The following is an 18,333-nucleotide window of genomic DNA, read 5'->3' on the forward strand; positions in this document are numbered from 1 at the left end:
ATCCTGAGTTGTTATGAGGATTAAGTAAAATAGTTCATGTAAAACCCTTGGGAGATACCCCACAATGTTGATTGATAGTATCATTGTTGTTCTCTTATTATTTTAGAGGTACTTTGGAATCATGAAAGGAATGTATGGCTTCATTGAGAGAGTCATATTAGGGAACCTTTCAAAGAATAGGAAATGTTCCATAATCACATTGAAAGATGAGTAATTACATGATAGCTCATGGGCAAAGAGATCTGTCTCTTAGCCATACCGAGAAGACTGTAGTTTGTTTTGCAAGTAATAGGGAAAGATTGGTTTGAAGTATGAGTTGATGTGCAGATTTACATTTTAGAAAGGCTGTTTTGCTAGCAGTATGCAGGAAAGACACCAGAGGTACATAAAGTTGGCAGTCAGAGTATTGTGATCATAAAAGGATATGTTAATTTTGTATTTCTTTGAATAAAAATTGATTAAAAGTCTAAGTAACTATGCAGATAATAGTAATGGTCATCATATTTGCTATTATTAATAATAATTGCAGATACTACTTATTGTGTGCCATTTGCCAGGTGTTTTTACATTCATGTTAGTTAACTTTTATATAGAGTTACTATAATAAAGTAGTAATTCTCAAAGTGTGGTCCCTAGAGCAATAGCATTAATATCTTCTGAACATTTGTTAGAAATACAGATTCTTGGGTCCTTTATCGGGCGTATTGAATCTGGAACTCTTTTGGTAGGGTTCAGCAGTCTGCATTTTAATAAGCCCTCCAAGGAATTCTGATGCATGGTCAAATTTAAGAACCACTGATACACACACACACACACACACACACACACACACACACACATATCCATATATACATACATACATAAGAGAAACTGTATTTTGTGATGTTTTTAATAATATACTGTTATTTCTCTAGGTTTTTAAAATTTAACATATTAAGTGCAGTGTAGCAAGTTTTTGATCAGTAAACCCAGTTTTCTTCTATTCTAAAATCAGAAATATTTCCTGATGGAAAATATGTTGCCTTCAGATTAATTTCATGAACCAAAAGTATTTGTTTGTAGAGGCAGTATAACTTGTTGGTTAAGAACATTGGCTTTGGGCTACAGTGTCTGGGTTCATTTTCCAGTGCTGTCCTTTATTTGCTGAGTATTCAAGGGCAAGTTATTTAACCTCCCTATGCCTCAGTTTTCTGATGTATGAAATGGAATAATAATCCTTCATTGAGTTTTGGTGAGGACTAAGAGAAATAATTTTTATAAAGCCACTGAGTACATTGCCATGCACACTGTCTATATAGAGTAGATATAATATTAACAACAGTAAGTATTACTATATATAATATGTAAATGTATCAAAATTTACCCAACAGAATTGTTTAAAAAATAGTGCTAAGATAGCCTAAGCTTGCAGGATATTCATTATTAAAGAAATTAATTTGCTTAAGTGGTCATTTAAGTGCCTGAACTGTTAAGGGCTTGTTTCTGTCTTTCCTAGTTTTAGTAGAAGGGCATGCTCCTTCCACTCTTGGCTTCCCTCTTTCACCCATCACTTATCTCCTTTCTGTTACAGAACTTTACAGGCTCAGGTTCTTCTCATTTTAAGGAAGAAACAAATTTTCTTTGGGCTCATACTATTCTCAGTTTGCTGCTCTGTCTCACTCCTTCCTATCAGAGCCACATATGAAAACCCATGCTGCCTCAGTTTCCTCACTTCCCTGCCATTTACCCCTGAACAGACTTTGGCTGTTTTCCCCCCACAATTCTACTAAAATTGTTCACAAACTTTTACTTCTATTTGGCATTGGTAGCCATTTTCTCTTCCTTAAATCTCTTTCCTCTTTTGATTTCTAGAGTATCTCCATCTCCTGGCTCTTTTTTCCCCGTCTCGAGCTCTAGACTCATTTCTAAAAACCTACTTAGATAATCTTGTCTATACTGTCAAGAGATGCTTCAAATCCAATATCTCCAAATCTCTTTTTACTGTTTTCTCATCAGCCTGGTTTTAGCATTGTATTTTCTATCTTGGTTAATGGCACTCCCATCAAACCAGTTTTCATGTTGAAAATCTGGAGAGTGTACTTCATCTGTCCGGTCTCCCACCATTGGTCAGTCACCAAGGCCTGCTGATGCTGCCTTCTAATTTTTCTGTGATTCCTTTCCTTACTATTTAGCTCCTCCTATTTAGCCATGAAGCTAATTCAAGTTCTCATTATTCACCAATTTCCGCCCATATTACTTCCTTAATATGTCTTGAATATATCCCCTTCTTTCCATCTCTATTTTTTTCATTTCAGACCTCATAATTTTTCTTCTGGATTTCTATTATAGTCTCCTAGTGTTTGGTTTCACCCCCCTTTTCAAAGTGTTCTTCGTGATACTGCTGGATTGATCATTCCCAAATGAAACACAGATCATATTACTCCCTTACTTAAAATTCTCCCATTAAAAAGCAGTTTCTTTCATTTGACTCTAGGTTAGGAGCCGAACTCCTAAGGGTGTTATACAAAGCCTTGGGCTCTGCCTACATCTTTATTTACGTGATATCTACTTTCCTTTAGCCATACTATTATTTTCAGATATTTTAAATTCTTACTGCTGCTCTCTACTCAGTGTTACCTCTCTTTACCTGTATTTTCTCCCATTTCTCTTCTACAGTCTAACCTGGGAACCCTTCCTCTGAGCTTCCTTCCTTTGCACCCTGTATGGCCTCAAATCATAGAATTTATCACACTCTATTGTATTTTGTCTGACTTTTTCACCAGATTATAAATTTGTTGAGAACAGCATGGGTAACTTTTATCTTGTGACTTCATTGTCTACCTAGAATACATGCTTTGTGACATAGGAGGTAATAAAATAAATGCTTAATGTATATATATAAGAAGTGGAAGTACATAATTTTTATTTGCATTTTTTGATAACTAGGAAGTTTGAGGTGGACATGTATATATTGTATATCACTAAATCTGAATAAACTTTGAGAGGAAAGAAGAGAATTATCTCTCTCTTATCAGCTTGAGTGCTACCATGTGTTCAGACCTGGGTGAGACACTGCATGAATGAAATCAAAAGAGGGAGGGACTGGTGTTATAATTTGCTTTTTCTTTGACAACGTGTTTCTTTAAATAATCCATTTATATTCATAATTCATCATATTACATTTTTAGCCGAATTTAGTTTTCGGGAAACAAAATACAAATCCTTTAGGTTAGTATCTAAAATGCTAATTTTGAACTTTACTGAATATAGTATGGCACTAGTCCAACACAATCTGTTAAAAATTTTCCTCTGGGTCAGATCTAAGTTGAGAAGAATGAGGTAACTTTAATGTGAACCCAGATTGTACTTCAGTCTTTCTCTCCAGTGAGTTGCCAAATTCACAATTCCATTTGTATCTGGAATTGGGGAAGCTGAGTTTAATATGGATTTTTGCCAATGATAGCAAATCTTGGCAAGATAGTCTTGTTCTCTGTGCTTAATTATATAGTTTTATTATAAAGTCTTTCACATGTTTATTTGGAGGTACCTCTCATATATACTTTATTCTTTTGGTAGTTAATCATTTATTGTCAAGTCTTCTTAGAAGGCCAGCTTACATTTTTATACATTACCATTAGCTCTCTAGTTCTGTCTCTTTGCTAGATTTGTAGACTTTAAAGCTGTGCAGGTGTCTTAGGGGTCATTACGTCTAAATCCTGCTTTTTGGAAATAAAAAAATCTCAGTGAAGCTGAGAGAGACTGAGTTTGTTACATATTAATTCATCTCATTTATTGACTGCCTGCTCTGACACTGTTTTAGGCATTGGAATATAGCAGTGAATGAAACAAAGTTCCAGCTTTTCAAGTGTTTATGTTGTAGTGGACAGAGACAAATTCTTCTCAAAAACTGTAACATATAGTCATATACAGGTGCTGCTCTACAAGAAGAATAAAACAAGATAAGAGGGATACAGAATGACAGGGGTGTTTGTGATACTATATATATGATGGTCAAGATAGGGCTGATAAGGTGACCTTTAGTAGAGACCTAAAGGAGGATAGTAAATGGGACATGCAGATTTATGGTGAGAGTGTTCTAGCCAGAGGAAATTGATGTGGCAGTATGTTTGGTGTTTAAGGAACGAGGTGGAGGTTTATATGTCTGGAATTGGCCAGGAAAGGGAGAGAAGTAGGAGATGAGGTCAGAGAGGTGGCAGAGGACCAGATCACATAGATCACATATGTGAATTGTGTCTCAGTTAAGCTGTTATATAATAACTAGTGAATTAAGTTGGATGGGCTTTAAAAATAATAAAATGGCACTGCTGTTACTTCTATTTTATGGTGAAGACCTAAGGTTTGAGCCTAAGCCATATAGCCATTCAGGGGTAGAACTGCTACTGTTGTTTTTCAAAACTTTTTTTTTTTTTTTTTTAGTTCTTAGTGTCCTTCAGTAAGGACTTTCCTTTGGGATGGAGTTGAGGTAAATCAGTATGTTCAAAGAACCATATTTAACTGGAAGTCTTTAAATTTTTTTTTTCAACGTTTATTTATTTTTTTTGGGACAGAGAGAGACAGAGCATGAACGGGGGAGGGGCAGAGAGAGAGGGAGACACAGAATCGAAAACAGGCTCCAGGCTCTGAGCCATCAGCCCAGAGCCCGATGCGGGGCTCGAACTCATGGACTGCGAGATCGTGACCTGGCTGAAGTCGGACACTTAACCGACTGCGCCACCCAGGCGCCCCCTTTTTTTTTTTTTTAATTTTTTTTTCAACGTTTATTTATTTTTTTTGGGACAGAGAGAGACAGAGCATGAACGGGGGAGGGTGGAAGTCTTTATATCAACACTTCCAATATAAATTTCGGTTTTACTTTGCAGAAGTGACTATGCCTGATACTGTGGGGATACAAAACTTGAGGCACTGTATCTATGCTTTTAAGTAGTTTCCATGTTATCCAGGGCATTTAGAATGAGTTTATAACTAACCAGAGTACTGGTTAAAATATGGGAGGTACTGAAATGGAGGCACATGGAGTGATAATACTTGCCTTATATTATATGTCTTAGAACGGTGTTCTCAGTGTTGACTACACATTAGAATTGCTTGGGAGACCAAAAAAAAAAAAAACCAAAAAAACAAACAAAAAAAAAAAACTGTTACTGGTCCTTACTTCAGGTCAAGTAAATTTGAATCTTTTATGGGTGGAGCTAAGCTCTCAATGTTCTGAACTTCTTTTGACATGACTCAGTTGGTCGTTGGTTCCTTTCTCTAAGGGCCAGTAAGATGTTTCAGGCTCACCTTGTAATTTCCCTGCCCCATGCACAAAACAGGTTACTTTCCCTCACAGACCCCATGGTGACACTTCAGACCCCACATCCTGAACATACTGTTCTCTTTTCTATGACTCATTAACTCATTCTTTAGCATTCAGCTTAAGTCTCATTTTTTTTTTTTTTAAACCTCAGTTTGGACCAAGTCATAATGCCCAGTGTTCACATATATTTTTGTACTTACACTATTTTATTGAAATGATCTGGTGTGCATTCTCTATCCCATTAAATTCTAAGCTTCTTGAAGAAATTCCTTTTTTTTTTTTTAAAGAAATTCTTATATTGCAGGTATGGATACATTTTATGTGCTCAAAGCAGTTGGTTGAACTGGTCACACATAGGAATTCTAATTTGGGAGATTGGAAAGAGAGTAGGCTGAGAAAGTTGCTTAACTTTGGCTCTTATGCACTTCTGATTTCTTCTTTAGCCATATTTTATGAATACTTTTGCATTGTATTAAAGGGACATGATATTTCAACCTCAAGAGATGGAAGCCATGAAAGGTGTTGGAATTTAAATTATGTTTGTGTCAGGTGGTTATAGAAGCGGATTGCAGTTGGCTATAAATTCAGCAGTGGTTCTAAATGAAGCCTTGGATCAATTGCAAGTACAAGTGGTTTTTTTTTAAATTATTTTTTTTCATGTTTATTCCTTTTTGAGAGGGAGAGAGACAGAGCATGAGTTGGGGAGGGACAGAGAGAGGGAGACACAGAATCTGAAGCAGGCCGCAGGCTCCGTGCTGTCAGCACAGAGCCAAACACGGAGCTGGAACTCACAGACCATAAGATCATGACCTGAGCCTAAGTTGTATGCTTGACCGAGTGAGCACCCAGGTGCCCCTCAAATACAGTTTTTAAAAGTTTAATATATATAGTGAGTAGCCTTGAGAATAAAAAATGTAAAAAGAGTCTTTTGCACTCTTGTAGACAGTTGCTGTTGTGAATTGATATTTTGAATTTTTGAGATTCTGTACCATCTTTCAGTCTTTATCGCTACATTTTAGTGACATTGCCACGTCATTACTGAAGGTAATCATTCAGAACAGACTGTTGTTTTATTTTCTCATTTTCACTTAAAAAACAAAACAAAATATTTCATTGTGATTTTGTGATTCACCATTTGTTATTTTTATAGCAATAAGTTTCTCCATTTTATTGATACATAGCAGTTTACTTATCCATTTCTTAATTGTTTGGTATTTTTTGTTTGCAGTTTTCCACTGTTACAGAAAGTGAATTCTAACCATCTTTATACAAATAGCTTTCCACTTTCTTTTTTGGAGACTGAATATACATTAGGGGGCTCTTATGATAGAATTATCTGTGGCAGGGGTGCCTGGGTGGCGCAGTCGGTTAAGCGTCCGACTTCAGCCAGGTCACGATCTCACGGTCCGTGAGTTCGAGCCCCGCGTCAGGCTCTGGGCTGATGGCTCAGAGCCTGGAGCCTGCTTCCGATTCTGTGTCTCCCTCTCTCTCTGCCCCTCCCCCGTTCATGCTCTGTCTCTCTCTGTCCCAAAAATAAACGTTGAAAAAAAAAAAGAATTATCTGTGGCAGAAATTTAATAGAAATCTAGAGGTGGTGTGAAGTAGCCAAGGAGCCAGGTACACCTGAGTTCCAGTGTTGACTAGCTGTGTGACCTTGAATAAGGTAGTTTACTCTTGCGGGTCCCCTTGGTAAGGTGGGGTTAATTTTTGTGCATTTGCAATGTGGTCGGTGCTGCTGCATGTATTTTACGTGTATTAACCCATGCAAGCTTCAGACCGGCTCTGTAAGGTAGGTACGATTAATCCCATTTTTAATATGTGAAAATAGGCATAGAGAAGTAAAATAGGTCATGTAGCTGCTTATGGTGGTAGTGCTGTTGGACCCAGTGCTATCTAGAGCTGGCTCAGACTTGTAGAGCCAGTTCTCTTATTCACTCTGTACCGCCAGGACATCAGCTGCATCCCTTCCCTTAATTTGGTACCTCGGCAGGCAAAATGGCCCTTATTGGACAGATTAATGAGTATTGAAGTTCCTGCAGTTGGAGTTGGAGTGAATTGTGAGGTCAGGCTCACAATACTTTAACCCTGTGCTTACTGTAGAAACTGCACCCTGATAGCAAGGTTCACTCTGGGTTTTAGTATTCTCTGTCTGCTTCAAAATTGCATTTGAGGGAGTGGTAATAAAAATGTAGATTTGTACTTTTGTGTTCACATCTAATAAGCATTTTGTTATCCTTCTCCTTCCCCCCCCCCCCCCCCCCCCCCCGCATCTCCTTTACCACTACTTGGCTAGTGAGGATTTAACTCCTTGATTGCTAGGCAGTTAGAGTGCTAGAGTCTTTAGACCCAAAAAGGACCCTGAAAAACATGTAGTCCAATGTCATCACTTAAATGAAAAACCTGAAGCTGCACGATCAGCCAGAGGACGATTGAGAGCTCAAGCCTGTTTTTCTGACCCAGATCCAGTGTTGGCTTCATTTTGTTGTGTTGTTTGCCATCTTATTTGTGTAGTCTTTTAAAAATTATTATTCCTATATATCATTTTTAGAAGCTATATATTTTTATTTGACTTAGTAGCTTCCTGCCTATGGATTATGTTTGCCAGCAAGAAAAATAAACAGCTGTGTTTATTTAGTTCTTTGAAGTTTTATAAAATGCTTTCTCATTCCTTATCTCATTTATTTGTTATGAAGATAACCTTTTGCTCATATACCTGAGGTTCTTGAATAGTGGCACAGATTCCTTTGTTATTCCGGCATGTCCTTGCTTCTGTATATTCACAAACCCAGCTACCTTAGCTTCAGGCATATGTGTTGACTCACTCCACTGAGATTGCAGAGTGCAGGCATTGTGCTTGCTCAGCCCCAGCTCTTTCCACATGTGGGTGCTCCTGGAGTCTAAGGCATGAAATTCCAAGCATGGAGTGAATTATTTGTTTTGAGGCACTTACATTTTTTGGCTTCTTTAGACTATTTGTGATCAGGGAAGTTCTTTTTATTTTTTTTTAAAAAAATTTTTTTTTTCAACGTTTATTTATTTTTGGGACAGAGAGAGACAGAGCATGAACGGGGGAGGGGCAGAGAGAGAGGGAGACACAGAATCGGAAACAGGCTCCAGGCTCTGAGCCATCAGCCCAGAGCCTGACGCGGGGCTCGAACTCACGGACCGCGAGATCGTGACCTGGCTGAAGTCGGACGCCTAACCGACTGCGCCACCCAGGCGCCCCGGGAAGTTCTTTTTAAAACGTAATCAGAGGTTCAGGGGCACCTGGGTGGCTCAGTTGGTTGAGCGTCCGAGTTTGGCTCAGGTCATGATCTCACAGTTCGTAGGTTCTAGCCCCGTATCAGGCTCTGCGCTGAGAACTCAGCTTGGAGCCTGCTGAGGATTCTGTATCTCCCTCTCTGTCTGCCCCTCCCATGCTCATGCCTTCTGGCTGTCTCAAAAATGAATAAACGTTAAAAATAAATTAAAAAAAACTCAACCAGAGGTTCAATATGTAGTTAAGCAACACACTGTGTAGCAACAAATACAAGGAAAATCATATTGTTTATTGTACTAACATTCTTCAATCAAAATGGTGTTAGAGATAAGATAAATTATATGGCTGTAAAGTGTGTCCATGCGATTTGGTTGGTGGCAAGGGAGGGAGTGAATTGTTAGTCTAAGGCTAGCCACTGATTGCTAAAACTTTCTACAGCAGGGGCCTATTACCTAATTAGCTCATACAAAACCTAGGGATTCTTAAGAAGATCCTTTATGATTCATGATTAGGTTAAATTAGTTGAACAAAGTTAAGCCTGTGAGAAAATCTGCCCATTTGTTATTGATTATCTAACCTAAAAAAATAGAAATAAAAGGTATAGTGGTTTTCCTGGAGCCTTTCAGAGTCTCTGCTTTTGGTAGACCATATAATGAGACTTACTTGTTTGAACTGTATGCAGTTCAGTGCTTGTTTGAGACTAGAATGTGAACCTTTTAGGATTGCTTTATGATAGTACTGGGTAAATAAGAGTTAGGGTTCAGTTTTCTTATCCTTGAGTTTCTAATAGCTACTGCTGAGGTGAGCCTTATATGTTAAGATTATCAGAAGATAAGACTGCAACTTATTGACTCAAAGTTCAAAGGAGAGCATTAGCTACAAGAACATAAATCACTGAGTTGTTATCCATCAGTTTGTAACAAGTGCAGATGAACAACATTTATCTAGACAATCTAGTATCATTTACCTGCAGTTTGAGGTCAGTATATAAGGGCTTATGTGGGTGCTTTGAACTGTTTTGCAGAGATGAGAGTTCAAATTTATTTTTATTCTTTAATTGAAGTAGCAGGTGGTTTTGTGTGCCCTTTCCAGCAGCTGATATTAACCCCATTTTGCCCATCCTTGAAGCCAGATTAGGTTCCGTTTCAGCTATGGAGCTGAGATGAATTAGGTTATTTACAGAAGAGCTTTATTTTCCAGCACTTTGTTATTTGCTAGTTGTTTCATGTGTTAATTCCCCCCCCCCCCCCACAAGCTGACTGTGAGCTCTGTGGCTTTGAGATATGTGTTTTATTTTAAAATCTGTAATAGCAGGGCTCACAAAGTTGAATACTTGAAAGAACCATCAGGTAAAGTAGATAATTGAGCCAGACTAAATGGGGCCCATGTACAAGGGAGAACGTACATCCTGGGTGAAATCAGCCTGATTCCAGCAGATTCTTACCTTTTGGGAGTGTGAACTTGATAGTGACTGAACAAAATATGCCCACTAATGTTATTTGGCCTTTGGCCTATCAGTCTGCAACTTCATTTAGAACGTAGTTTTGAACCCACAGAAAGTACTTGATAAATGTCATTTGATGTGCTTATTGTGTCATAAAACTGGCTGTACTGCTTTTGAAAGGACCGTGTTAGATGTAAATATGTGTGATATGATGTAAGATGTGTAAGAATGTTCTCTTCTATGAAAGGATTTTCCCCTTTTGAAAGAAGATGAATAGACTAATAAAAGAGATTAACTCTTACCCTAGAATCAACAGACTTGGATATTGAATCTTCACTGCTTTGTCCATGGAAAGTCCTTTGGATCACTTTCCGAGTTAGAAGCCGGTGATAACACACTGTAGCAACTTGCTGCATATTCTAAGGGCTTTCAAAAAAATGATGTAGTGAATTGTTAGAATACCTGAGTGCCTTGCAATTAAGGTATTGTTTTTTTTAATTTCTTGAATTCTAGAGTAATCTTTCATTCTTCCTTTTCTTCCACCCCTCCCACACAATGTTGGCAAGATATATTCTTGGTTCCTCTTTTGTAGTATCTCCTCTACCTCATTTCTTCCATTTCCGTAGAAACCACCCTCGTTTGAACTCTTTATTACTCGTGTTGGGCCATCTGTACTAGCCCCTAACTGCCTTTTCTATTCCATATTTAGAGTGTCTCCAGGGGTTTTGTTCTTGTTTAATCTACTTCTTGGGTCATAAACAACCTAATCAAGAACAAATACACACACACACACACACACACACACACACACACACACACACATTTCTTTTCAGTTGTGTACTTTCTTGCTGACCAAACTCCATATTCTCCATTTCCCTTCTAATCTTCATATTTCCTATACCTTACCAAGCAGTCAGTTGTTCTCTGCTCCTCCTGATGGCCTGTTTCTACTCTCCTGCTTATCCTTTCACTGTTTCTACTAAGGGGAATGACCTCTGTTCCAAATGCCTTGTTATCATTTATTTTATTATTATACTGTTATTTAATTCTTTTATTGTTTGTGCTTTCATTGACAGACTAGGTTAGAAGCTTCTTAAGGGTAGTGACTTAAGAGTAGGGTATTTCCTGCTGCTTCTTTGAGCTCCATTTAATGCTTAACACCATGCTTCATCTGCAGTAGGCACTTAAATATTTCTGAACTTGATTATTACTTAATGTTTTCCTTCATCCATATTTTTTCTTTGTGCTAAGATATACACAGCATAAAATTAACCATTTAGAAAAAAAATTTTTTAACATTTATTTATTTTTGAGAGAGAGAGAGTGAGTACAAGCAGGGGAGGGGCAGAAAGAATGAGGGAAACACAGAATCTGAAGCAGGCTCCAGGCTCGGAGCTGTCAGCGCAGAGCCTGACGTGGGGCTCGAAACCATGAGTCGTGAGATCGTGACCTAAGCCAAAGTCAGATACTCAGCCAACTGAGCCACTCAGGCACCCCCAAAATTTTCTTTTTAAGGTTAAATAATATTCCATTGTATGTGTGTATACAGTATAAACACTATGTTTTCTTTATCCGTTCATCTGTCAGTGCACACTTGGGTCACTTCCATCTTTTGGCCACAGTGAATAATGAGTCTATGAATATGGGTATACAAATATCTCTTCCATGCCTTTACTTCTTTTGGGTACATACCCAGAAGTAGAATTAGGGGATCATATGGTAACTTTATGTTTGATTTTTCAAGGAATTGCCATACTGTTTTTCAAGCAGCTGCACCATTTTTACATCTCTACCAGCAGGGCATGAGGATTCCAACTGCTCCACATCCTTGCCACCACTTGTTATCTTCTGATTTTTTTTCTTTAATAAAAGCCATGCTAATGAATGTGAGACATACCTCACTGTGGTTTTGATTTACATTTCTGTAATGATTAGTTATGTTGCGTACCTTTTCATGTACTTATTGGCCATTTGTATGTTCTTTGAAGAAATACCTATTCGAGTTCTTTCTCCGTCTTTTGAGTTGGGTTGTTGGTTGTTGAGTTGTAGGAGTTCTTTATACATCCTAGATATTAAACCTCTACCACACATAGGATTTGCAAATATTTTCTCCCATTTTGGTTGCCTTTTCATCTTATTGATAGTGTCCTTTGATGCACAAGTTTTAAATTTTGATGAAGTCCAATTACCTATTTTTTTTCTTTTGTTGCCTAGATTTTGGGGGTCACACCCAAGACATTATTGCCAAATCCAATGTCTTGAAGCTTTCCCCCAACGTTTTCCTCTAAGTTTTATAGTTTTAACTCTTATTGTTATGGTCACTGGTCATTTTCAGTTAATTTTTGTATATGGTACAACATAAGAATCCAAATTCATTTTTGTTGCACCATTTATTGAAAAGACTGTATTTTCTCCACTTAATGGTCTTTCCCTCATTCATTTTCCATTGAATGACCTTCACCTTTATCGATGGTCACATTTGTGACTGTAGTAAGTTTTAAGGTCATTTCTGTCACTGCCTTATCGTAAAGGCTTAAAACTTGCTTATGCTTTCTTCTCCGCTTGGAAGAAGAGGGCCTATGAAGACAAATACGTTGAAAGCATCATCAATTGTCATTTCTCTGTTCTCTTACTAGCTGCTTGTTTAGATTCAGTAACCCTCTTTGCTTTGTACTTCACCTTCTGCTTCTTGAAATATAGAGAAGCATTAGAATACTTTGCTAATCTTTTACATAAAGGCCTTTTGTGGGTCTAAAATTTTGGTTTTAAGTCACTTAGCCTCTCTGGCCTTTTGATTCCTTTTCTGTTAAATGGTTGAGCTAAATGATCTGTCATATATCTTTTATTATGGAAATTCTATGATTTTAAGATACTTGTGAATGACTTTGAACAGTTCATAAACTCCAGGGGAGAGTGGAACAGTTTTATTATAGCAACAAAATACATTAAAACTGGTATCCCCAAGAATATATTATCTTTGTTACTTTTTCTACAGCTGTGGTTTCTCCATATATGAACAGAAGTTTTAAACATAATTATGATTACTTTCAGTGGTAAAAAAAAAAACTGGTTTCTGAGTATTGCTGTGGTTTGTAGTATTGCCATTTTTATTTTCTTTATGCAGTAAGGAAATTTGTTTATACATGAAGAGAGAAGACCACCAAAGCCAGGCAAAAAACTGAGAATAGAACAGAGACAAACACCTCCCTTCTAGAAAGTCCAAGAATTCTGCAGCCCAGAAGGGAGTTTTTTGGATGTTTCACCCTAACTACCTCTTTGAGGGGCACATGTTTGTATGTGTTGCATATGCATATATTAAGATTGCCAAAAGCCATTTTTTCCTCATCTCACCTGTTGTGTTGACTGTATAATTATATAAATTTACTTGTTAAACTGCAGTTAGTTATGGTTGAATTCATTTTACTTTGTAAAATTTTTGTCATGGCTGTGTTTGCCTCTTGTTTATTAATAACATTATGTGAAAATGAAAATGGTAATAGCAGGGGCTCTTAGGTGGCTCAGTCAGCTAAATGTCCAACTTCGGCTCAGGTCATGATCTCATGGTTTGCGGGTTTGAGCCCCACATTGGACTCTATGCTGACAGCTCAGAGCCTGAATCCTGCTTTGGATTTTGTGTCTCATTCTCTCTCTGCCTCTTCCCAACTTGTGCTCCGTCTCTCTCTGTCTCTCAAAAATAAATAATGTAAAAAAAAATTAAAATGGTAATAGTGTTTATTGAGTGCTCGATACATTCGTTTTAACTTTATTGTATTTTCATTTTTATATCTTTTCAAAGAAAATGATGTTTTAGTGATAGTATTTTATCAGGAACTATTATAGATGCCCCAAGAGAGAAGTAATTTCATTACATACAGTGATTTCCTAAGAACATTAAGAATTAATTCTCTTGGTTGAGAAAGGATGACTGGACAGCTAGGAGGACAAGGATGGCAGGAAGGCTTTTTAAAACTTTTGAATTTTGAACTTTCTGAATGTATTTAATTAGTTCTAAGTTATTAATACTAAATTATATCATTAATAACAAATTTAAGTGGTGTATTACCTTTAATACTTTTCATTTGGAATCCTGATTCATGTAGTTAGAAAAGGAAACAAAAGTTTCCTTGGCTCTATTAGTATTATTTCTAATCATGGTAGTAATTTTATTTATACTTATATATTCTGGATTGCAGAAACAAATTGGACTGCTGCTATCCATTTTGAGCAGGAATACTTATATGAAACTGAAATGGGAAGTAAATCTGGCATGCAATAGCAAAATTAGGGAATATATCTGTTTAATTAGAGAATGTTCCTGATTTGGTAAAAGGGTTAGAATTGCAGTCTTTTTTGGAGACTGATTAAAAATAATAGATAAAATAAAGAATGATGTGCTCAATGAGCTGCAATTCAAATAGAGGAAATTTAATGGGAAATGATTACATTAGTAGCAGATGGACTTGCTTCCTGAATTGCAGTCTTACTGGAAATCCTAGAACAGCTTAAATTTGTTTTTCAGATTTAGGGTCTGATAGAAAGATAGAGAGATTTGTTTTTTTGGTGTGCTCTTGTGATTCTTACTTAATTTCTTTTGGCTATTTCATTTTTGCTAGGCTATTTTTATGATTCCCACAAATCCACCACCAACATTCAGGAAGCCAGAACTTTGGTCTGATGATTTCACCGATTTTGTTAAAAAGTGCCTCGTGAAGAATCCTGAGCAGAGAGCTACTGCCACACAACTGTTACAGGTCAGTGCTTATGCCTGAAAGGAAAAGATATTTTCTTCATACCTTGTAGCTTTCTCACATCGACCAGAATTGCTGTGGCTTTTATTAACCGATTTCTCAAGATGTAAACCTCTGAGGAAATATGGATTGACAAAGACACACATGCCATTCTTCGCCTACCTGTTCTCTGTGTCTCGGTTTTCCTTTTCTGTTTTCCAAATTCAGTCTTCTGTCTTTTCCCTTTTTTCTATCTTTGTTGTTGTCAATTCTTCCCTCCAAAGTTGTTTAAAACAAAACATCTAAAAGGTTCTCAATGCAGAAATGAGTTATTTTCTCCACTGTTAGTATTTTTTGTGCTTTTTTCCCCTGCTGTATTAGTCCTTGGCCCTGCATTTCTTTCTTCACTTTTTGATATACCATAAGGTATATAAATACGAGATCCCTGAGCTCCTTGAAAAGACCTTATGTTGTGTATATATTGATTACATGATTACCTAAATACTTTCAGTACCCACCCCCAACTACAAGCAGACTCTTTATCCAGAGTGTCAGGAGGTTTTATTTTTTTATCTACGTTGGCATTTATTGCGATTAGAAATAATTTAATACTTTTGATAAGCATGTGTCTTTATTTTCCCAACAGAATTGGCTTAGACCTCTAAGCTAATAATCAATTGATATTTGGAAAATAATTCTTGATATTTGGAAAGGAATTCTTTTTTGACCCAGCAGTTACACTTCTAGAAATTCGTTCTACAGAAAATGTTAACCATTACTGACATAACTTATGTGTAGAAGTATTCATAGTACATTGTAATGACAGAAGATCAGAAACAACATAAATACCTGCCAACAGTTGGAAGCAATCTAAGGTCCACTGAGAGGAGTAATTGGCAGAGTATACACACCTACACATACATATATGTGTATGTAATTTTTATATCATACATATATATATGTATTTTATATATACATATATGTGTATTGTAATTTATTATAATATATTATTATATTCATTATAATATTCAATCCTATATACCCACTGATATGTCCTATTAATATATAATCAGTAATATCATATAATAATCATATGTTTAATTATAATGTCTTTCATTTATAAATCGTGTGTGTGTGTGTGTGCGCGCGCGCATGCACCATTGCTTGCAGTGGAGTAGATCTGGAAAAATAATCAAGAAACTGACCTCCAGAGTAGGTAACAGTATGGCTAAGAAGCAGGAGTGGGATAGAGACACACATTTTGCTGAATGCTCTTTTTGAACCTTTTGAGTTTTGTGTTATATGCAAATATTGCCTTTCAAGAATTAATTAAAACTTTTATTTTGAGGTATTGTCAGCATTACAGAGGACTTTTGAGCACATAAATCAAGGGCCAATTGGTATTGTTATCATGTTGAGTATCCAAATTATTCAGCCCCAAGGAAGACCAGAAAGAAGGAGGGGGTAAGCAAAACAAGAAGTGGGACAGATAGCACAAAAAATGATGGTTATAATAAATCCAAATATATCTGGTAACTGATATTTTGGATAACGTAACCAGTATTTCTTTGTAGTCTTTCTTCCATAATCTTTTCTAATCTTAAGATATTCTGGTTTTTGTTTTGTTTTTTTTCCACTTTGAGTATTTAGGATAGAAAAGCAGTTGAGAAATACTCTAGTATAATTCCCTTATTTTGTGGATGAAGGTCTTGAAACCCCAAAAGGTTAAATGACTCACTGAAGATCACACAGTGAAAGTGACTGTTGTGGGTTTATTCCATTTGTCCCCCAGCTCCACCCTTTTTCCACTCTTTTCTGCCCAAAAAGTTGGCCTAGATGGGCTACATTAACAAGCTCTGTTACCGTCTAGCCTCTAGTTGGGTTTGGCTTAACCATCCTTCTTTATAACAAGAACTGTATAGTGCATATGAGCCAATATTTGCTTTCTTGATTTTTTTTCCTATTGTGCTATTGTTAACCATTCAAGGCCCTTTGTTATAATGTGCCCTTGCTTGTCTAGCCTCGTAACTGCCCTTTGCTACCTCTCTTTTTCTCCTCTATAAATTTTGAAATAATGGACTTGTAGTTTATTATACAGACCATGCTCTTTCAATCCTCTGTACCTTTTTTCACACTGTTTCCCCCAACCCTCCTAGTTAAAAACCCCCTTCACCAACAGTTTCCTTCTTACTCTTCTCTAATTATTTCTAATTCAAATTAGGTACTCCTCCAGGAAGCCTTCCTCTCTCATCCTTGTTAAGGCTAGTTGTCATTCCTCAGTGTTCCCAAAAGTGCATATCATTTACTGGTATCCAGTACTTAATACATGTATATCAGATAGAATAATTATCGTGAGTCTCATTAGTCTCATTTGAGTCTTATTTGCTAGATGCCTGGAATCCATTCTGTCTCTTAAAGGAGTTTTGCATATGTCTTACATATTATGAGTTGAATTATAACTCTCAGAGGACAGTCTTATTACCAAGTTTTAGTGGACACATCTATAGCCTACATGTACAGATTACACCATGTTGATTTCTAGACCCTGAGAAACAGTTTTTAAGAAATTCATGCTGAATTTTTTATAGTGTTTTTTTCTCCAGGGCACAATATAAATAATTGTGTAAGCTTAAAAGAATCATAGACTGAAAGGATCCTTTGAAATTATTAGTGAACTCCTAGTAGTTTTTAAAAGGTGAGGAGATTGAAACCCCGAAGACATTAAAGGACAGGGTTCAAGTTCAGCCTAGTGGCACTAAAGTTCCAGATCTCAAGATGGTCCTTGTATCTGCCGGTGGGCAGCCTAGAACCTGAAGTCAGCTCCTGCCCCAGGATGTATTTCTGTGAGACTGTGAGGTTGACTGAGATCTGCCATTATTTGAATTGACCCCTGAGCTTGGCTAGAACAGATGATGTCATGGGTTACTCTGTGAACTCCCATGGAACGTGACTTATTCTTCCATTTCACCAGTTCAGCTGAGGAGTAGAACTTTATCTACCGTGCTGTCCCTCCCATTTATAATAGTCAAAATATTTTCTCTTCATACATAGAGATCTGTGTCAAACAGTGGTAAAATATTTGCTTTAATCTTTAAACAATTGAGAAAACTCAAGAGAATAAGGGTAATCTGTTGTATTTACCCTATTTTTGCTCTTTCCATTGTTCTTTCTCCTAATGTTTCACAGTCCCTTCTTTTATTAGTTCCTTTGTGTCTAGAGGACTTCCTGTAAGCCATTCTTTTAAGGTAGGTCTGCAGTAAGAAATTCTCTTAGTTTTCCTTCATATGAGAATATATGGATTTCCTTTTCTTTCCTGCAGGATATTTTCACTAGCTATAGAATTCTTGGTTGACAGGTTTTTTTTTTTTCCTTTCAGCACTTGAAAAATATTGTGCCACTTCCTCTGATATCACAGTTTCTTATGAGCACTCTACTGTCTCTTTGTTGGATTGTTTTACCCCTTGCTGTTTTCAAGATTTTTTTTCTTTGTCCTAATTTTCACAGGTCTAATTATGTGTCTAGGTATGAATTTCTTTGGGTTTATCCTGTTGGGAGTTTGTTTACCTTCTTAAATCCGTAGGTTTTTATCTCTTACTAGTTTAGGAAA

At 36.8% G+C, this 18,333-nt stretch overlaps 1 protein-coding gene across 3 annotated transcripts in view; it reads left to right on the forward strand.

Annotated features, from left to right (window-relative positions):
• Positions 1–18,333, forward strand: part of STK3 (serine/threonine kinase 3) — a 285,816-nt gene that overhangs the window by 131,345 nt on the left and 136,138 nt on the right. For all 3 annotated transcript variants that reach the window (XM_045454103.1, XM_045454104.1, XM_045454105.1), the window contains one exon: positions 14,613–14,750. In XM_045454103.1, coding sequence (XP_045310059.1) covers positions 14,613–14,750 — 138 coding nt within the window. The remainder of the gene's footprint in view (positions 1–14,612; positions 14,751–18,333) is intronic.

This window comes from Leopardus geoffroyi, chromosome C3 (genome assembly GCF_018350155.1).
Source record: "Leopardus geoffroyi isolate Oge1 chromosome C3, O.geoffroyi_Oge1_pat1.0, whole genome shotgun sequence".
NCBI classification, from domain to species: Eukaryota; Metazoa; Chordata; class Mammalia; order Carnivora; family Felidae; genus Leopardus; species Leopardus geoffroyi.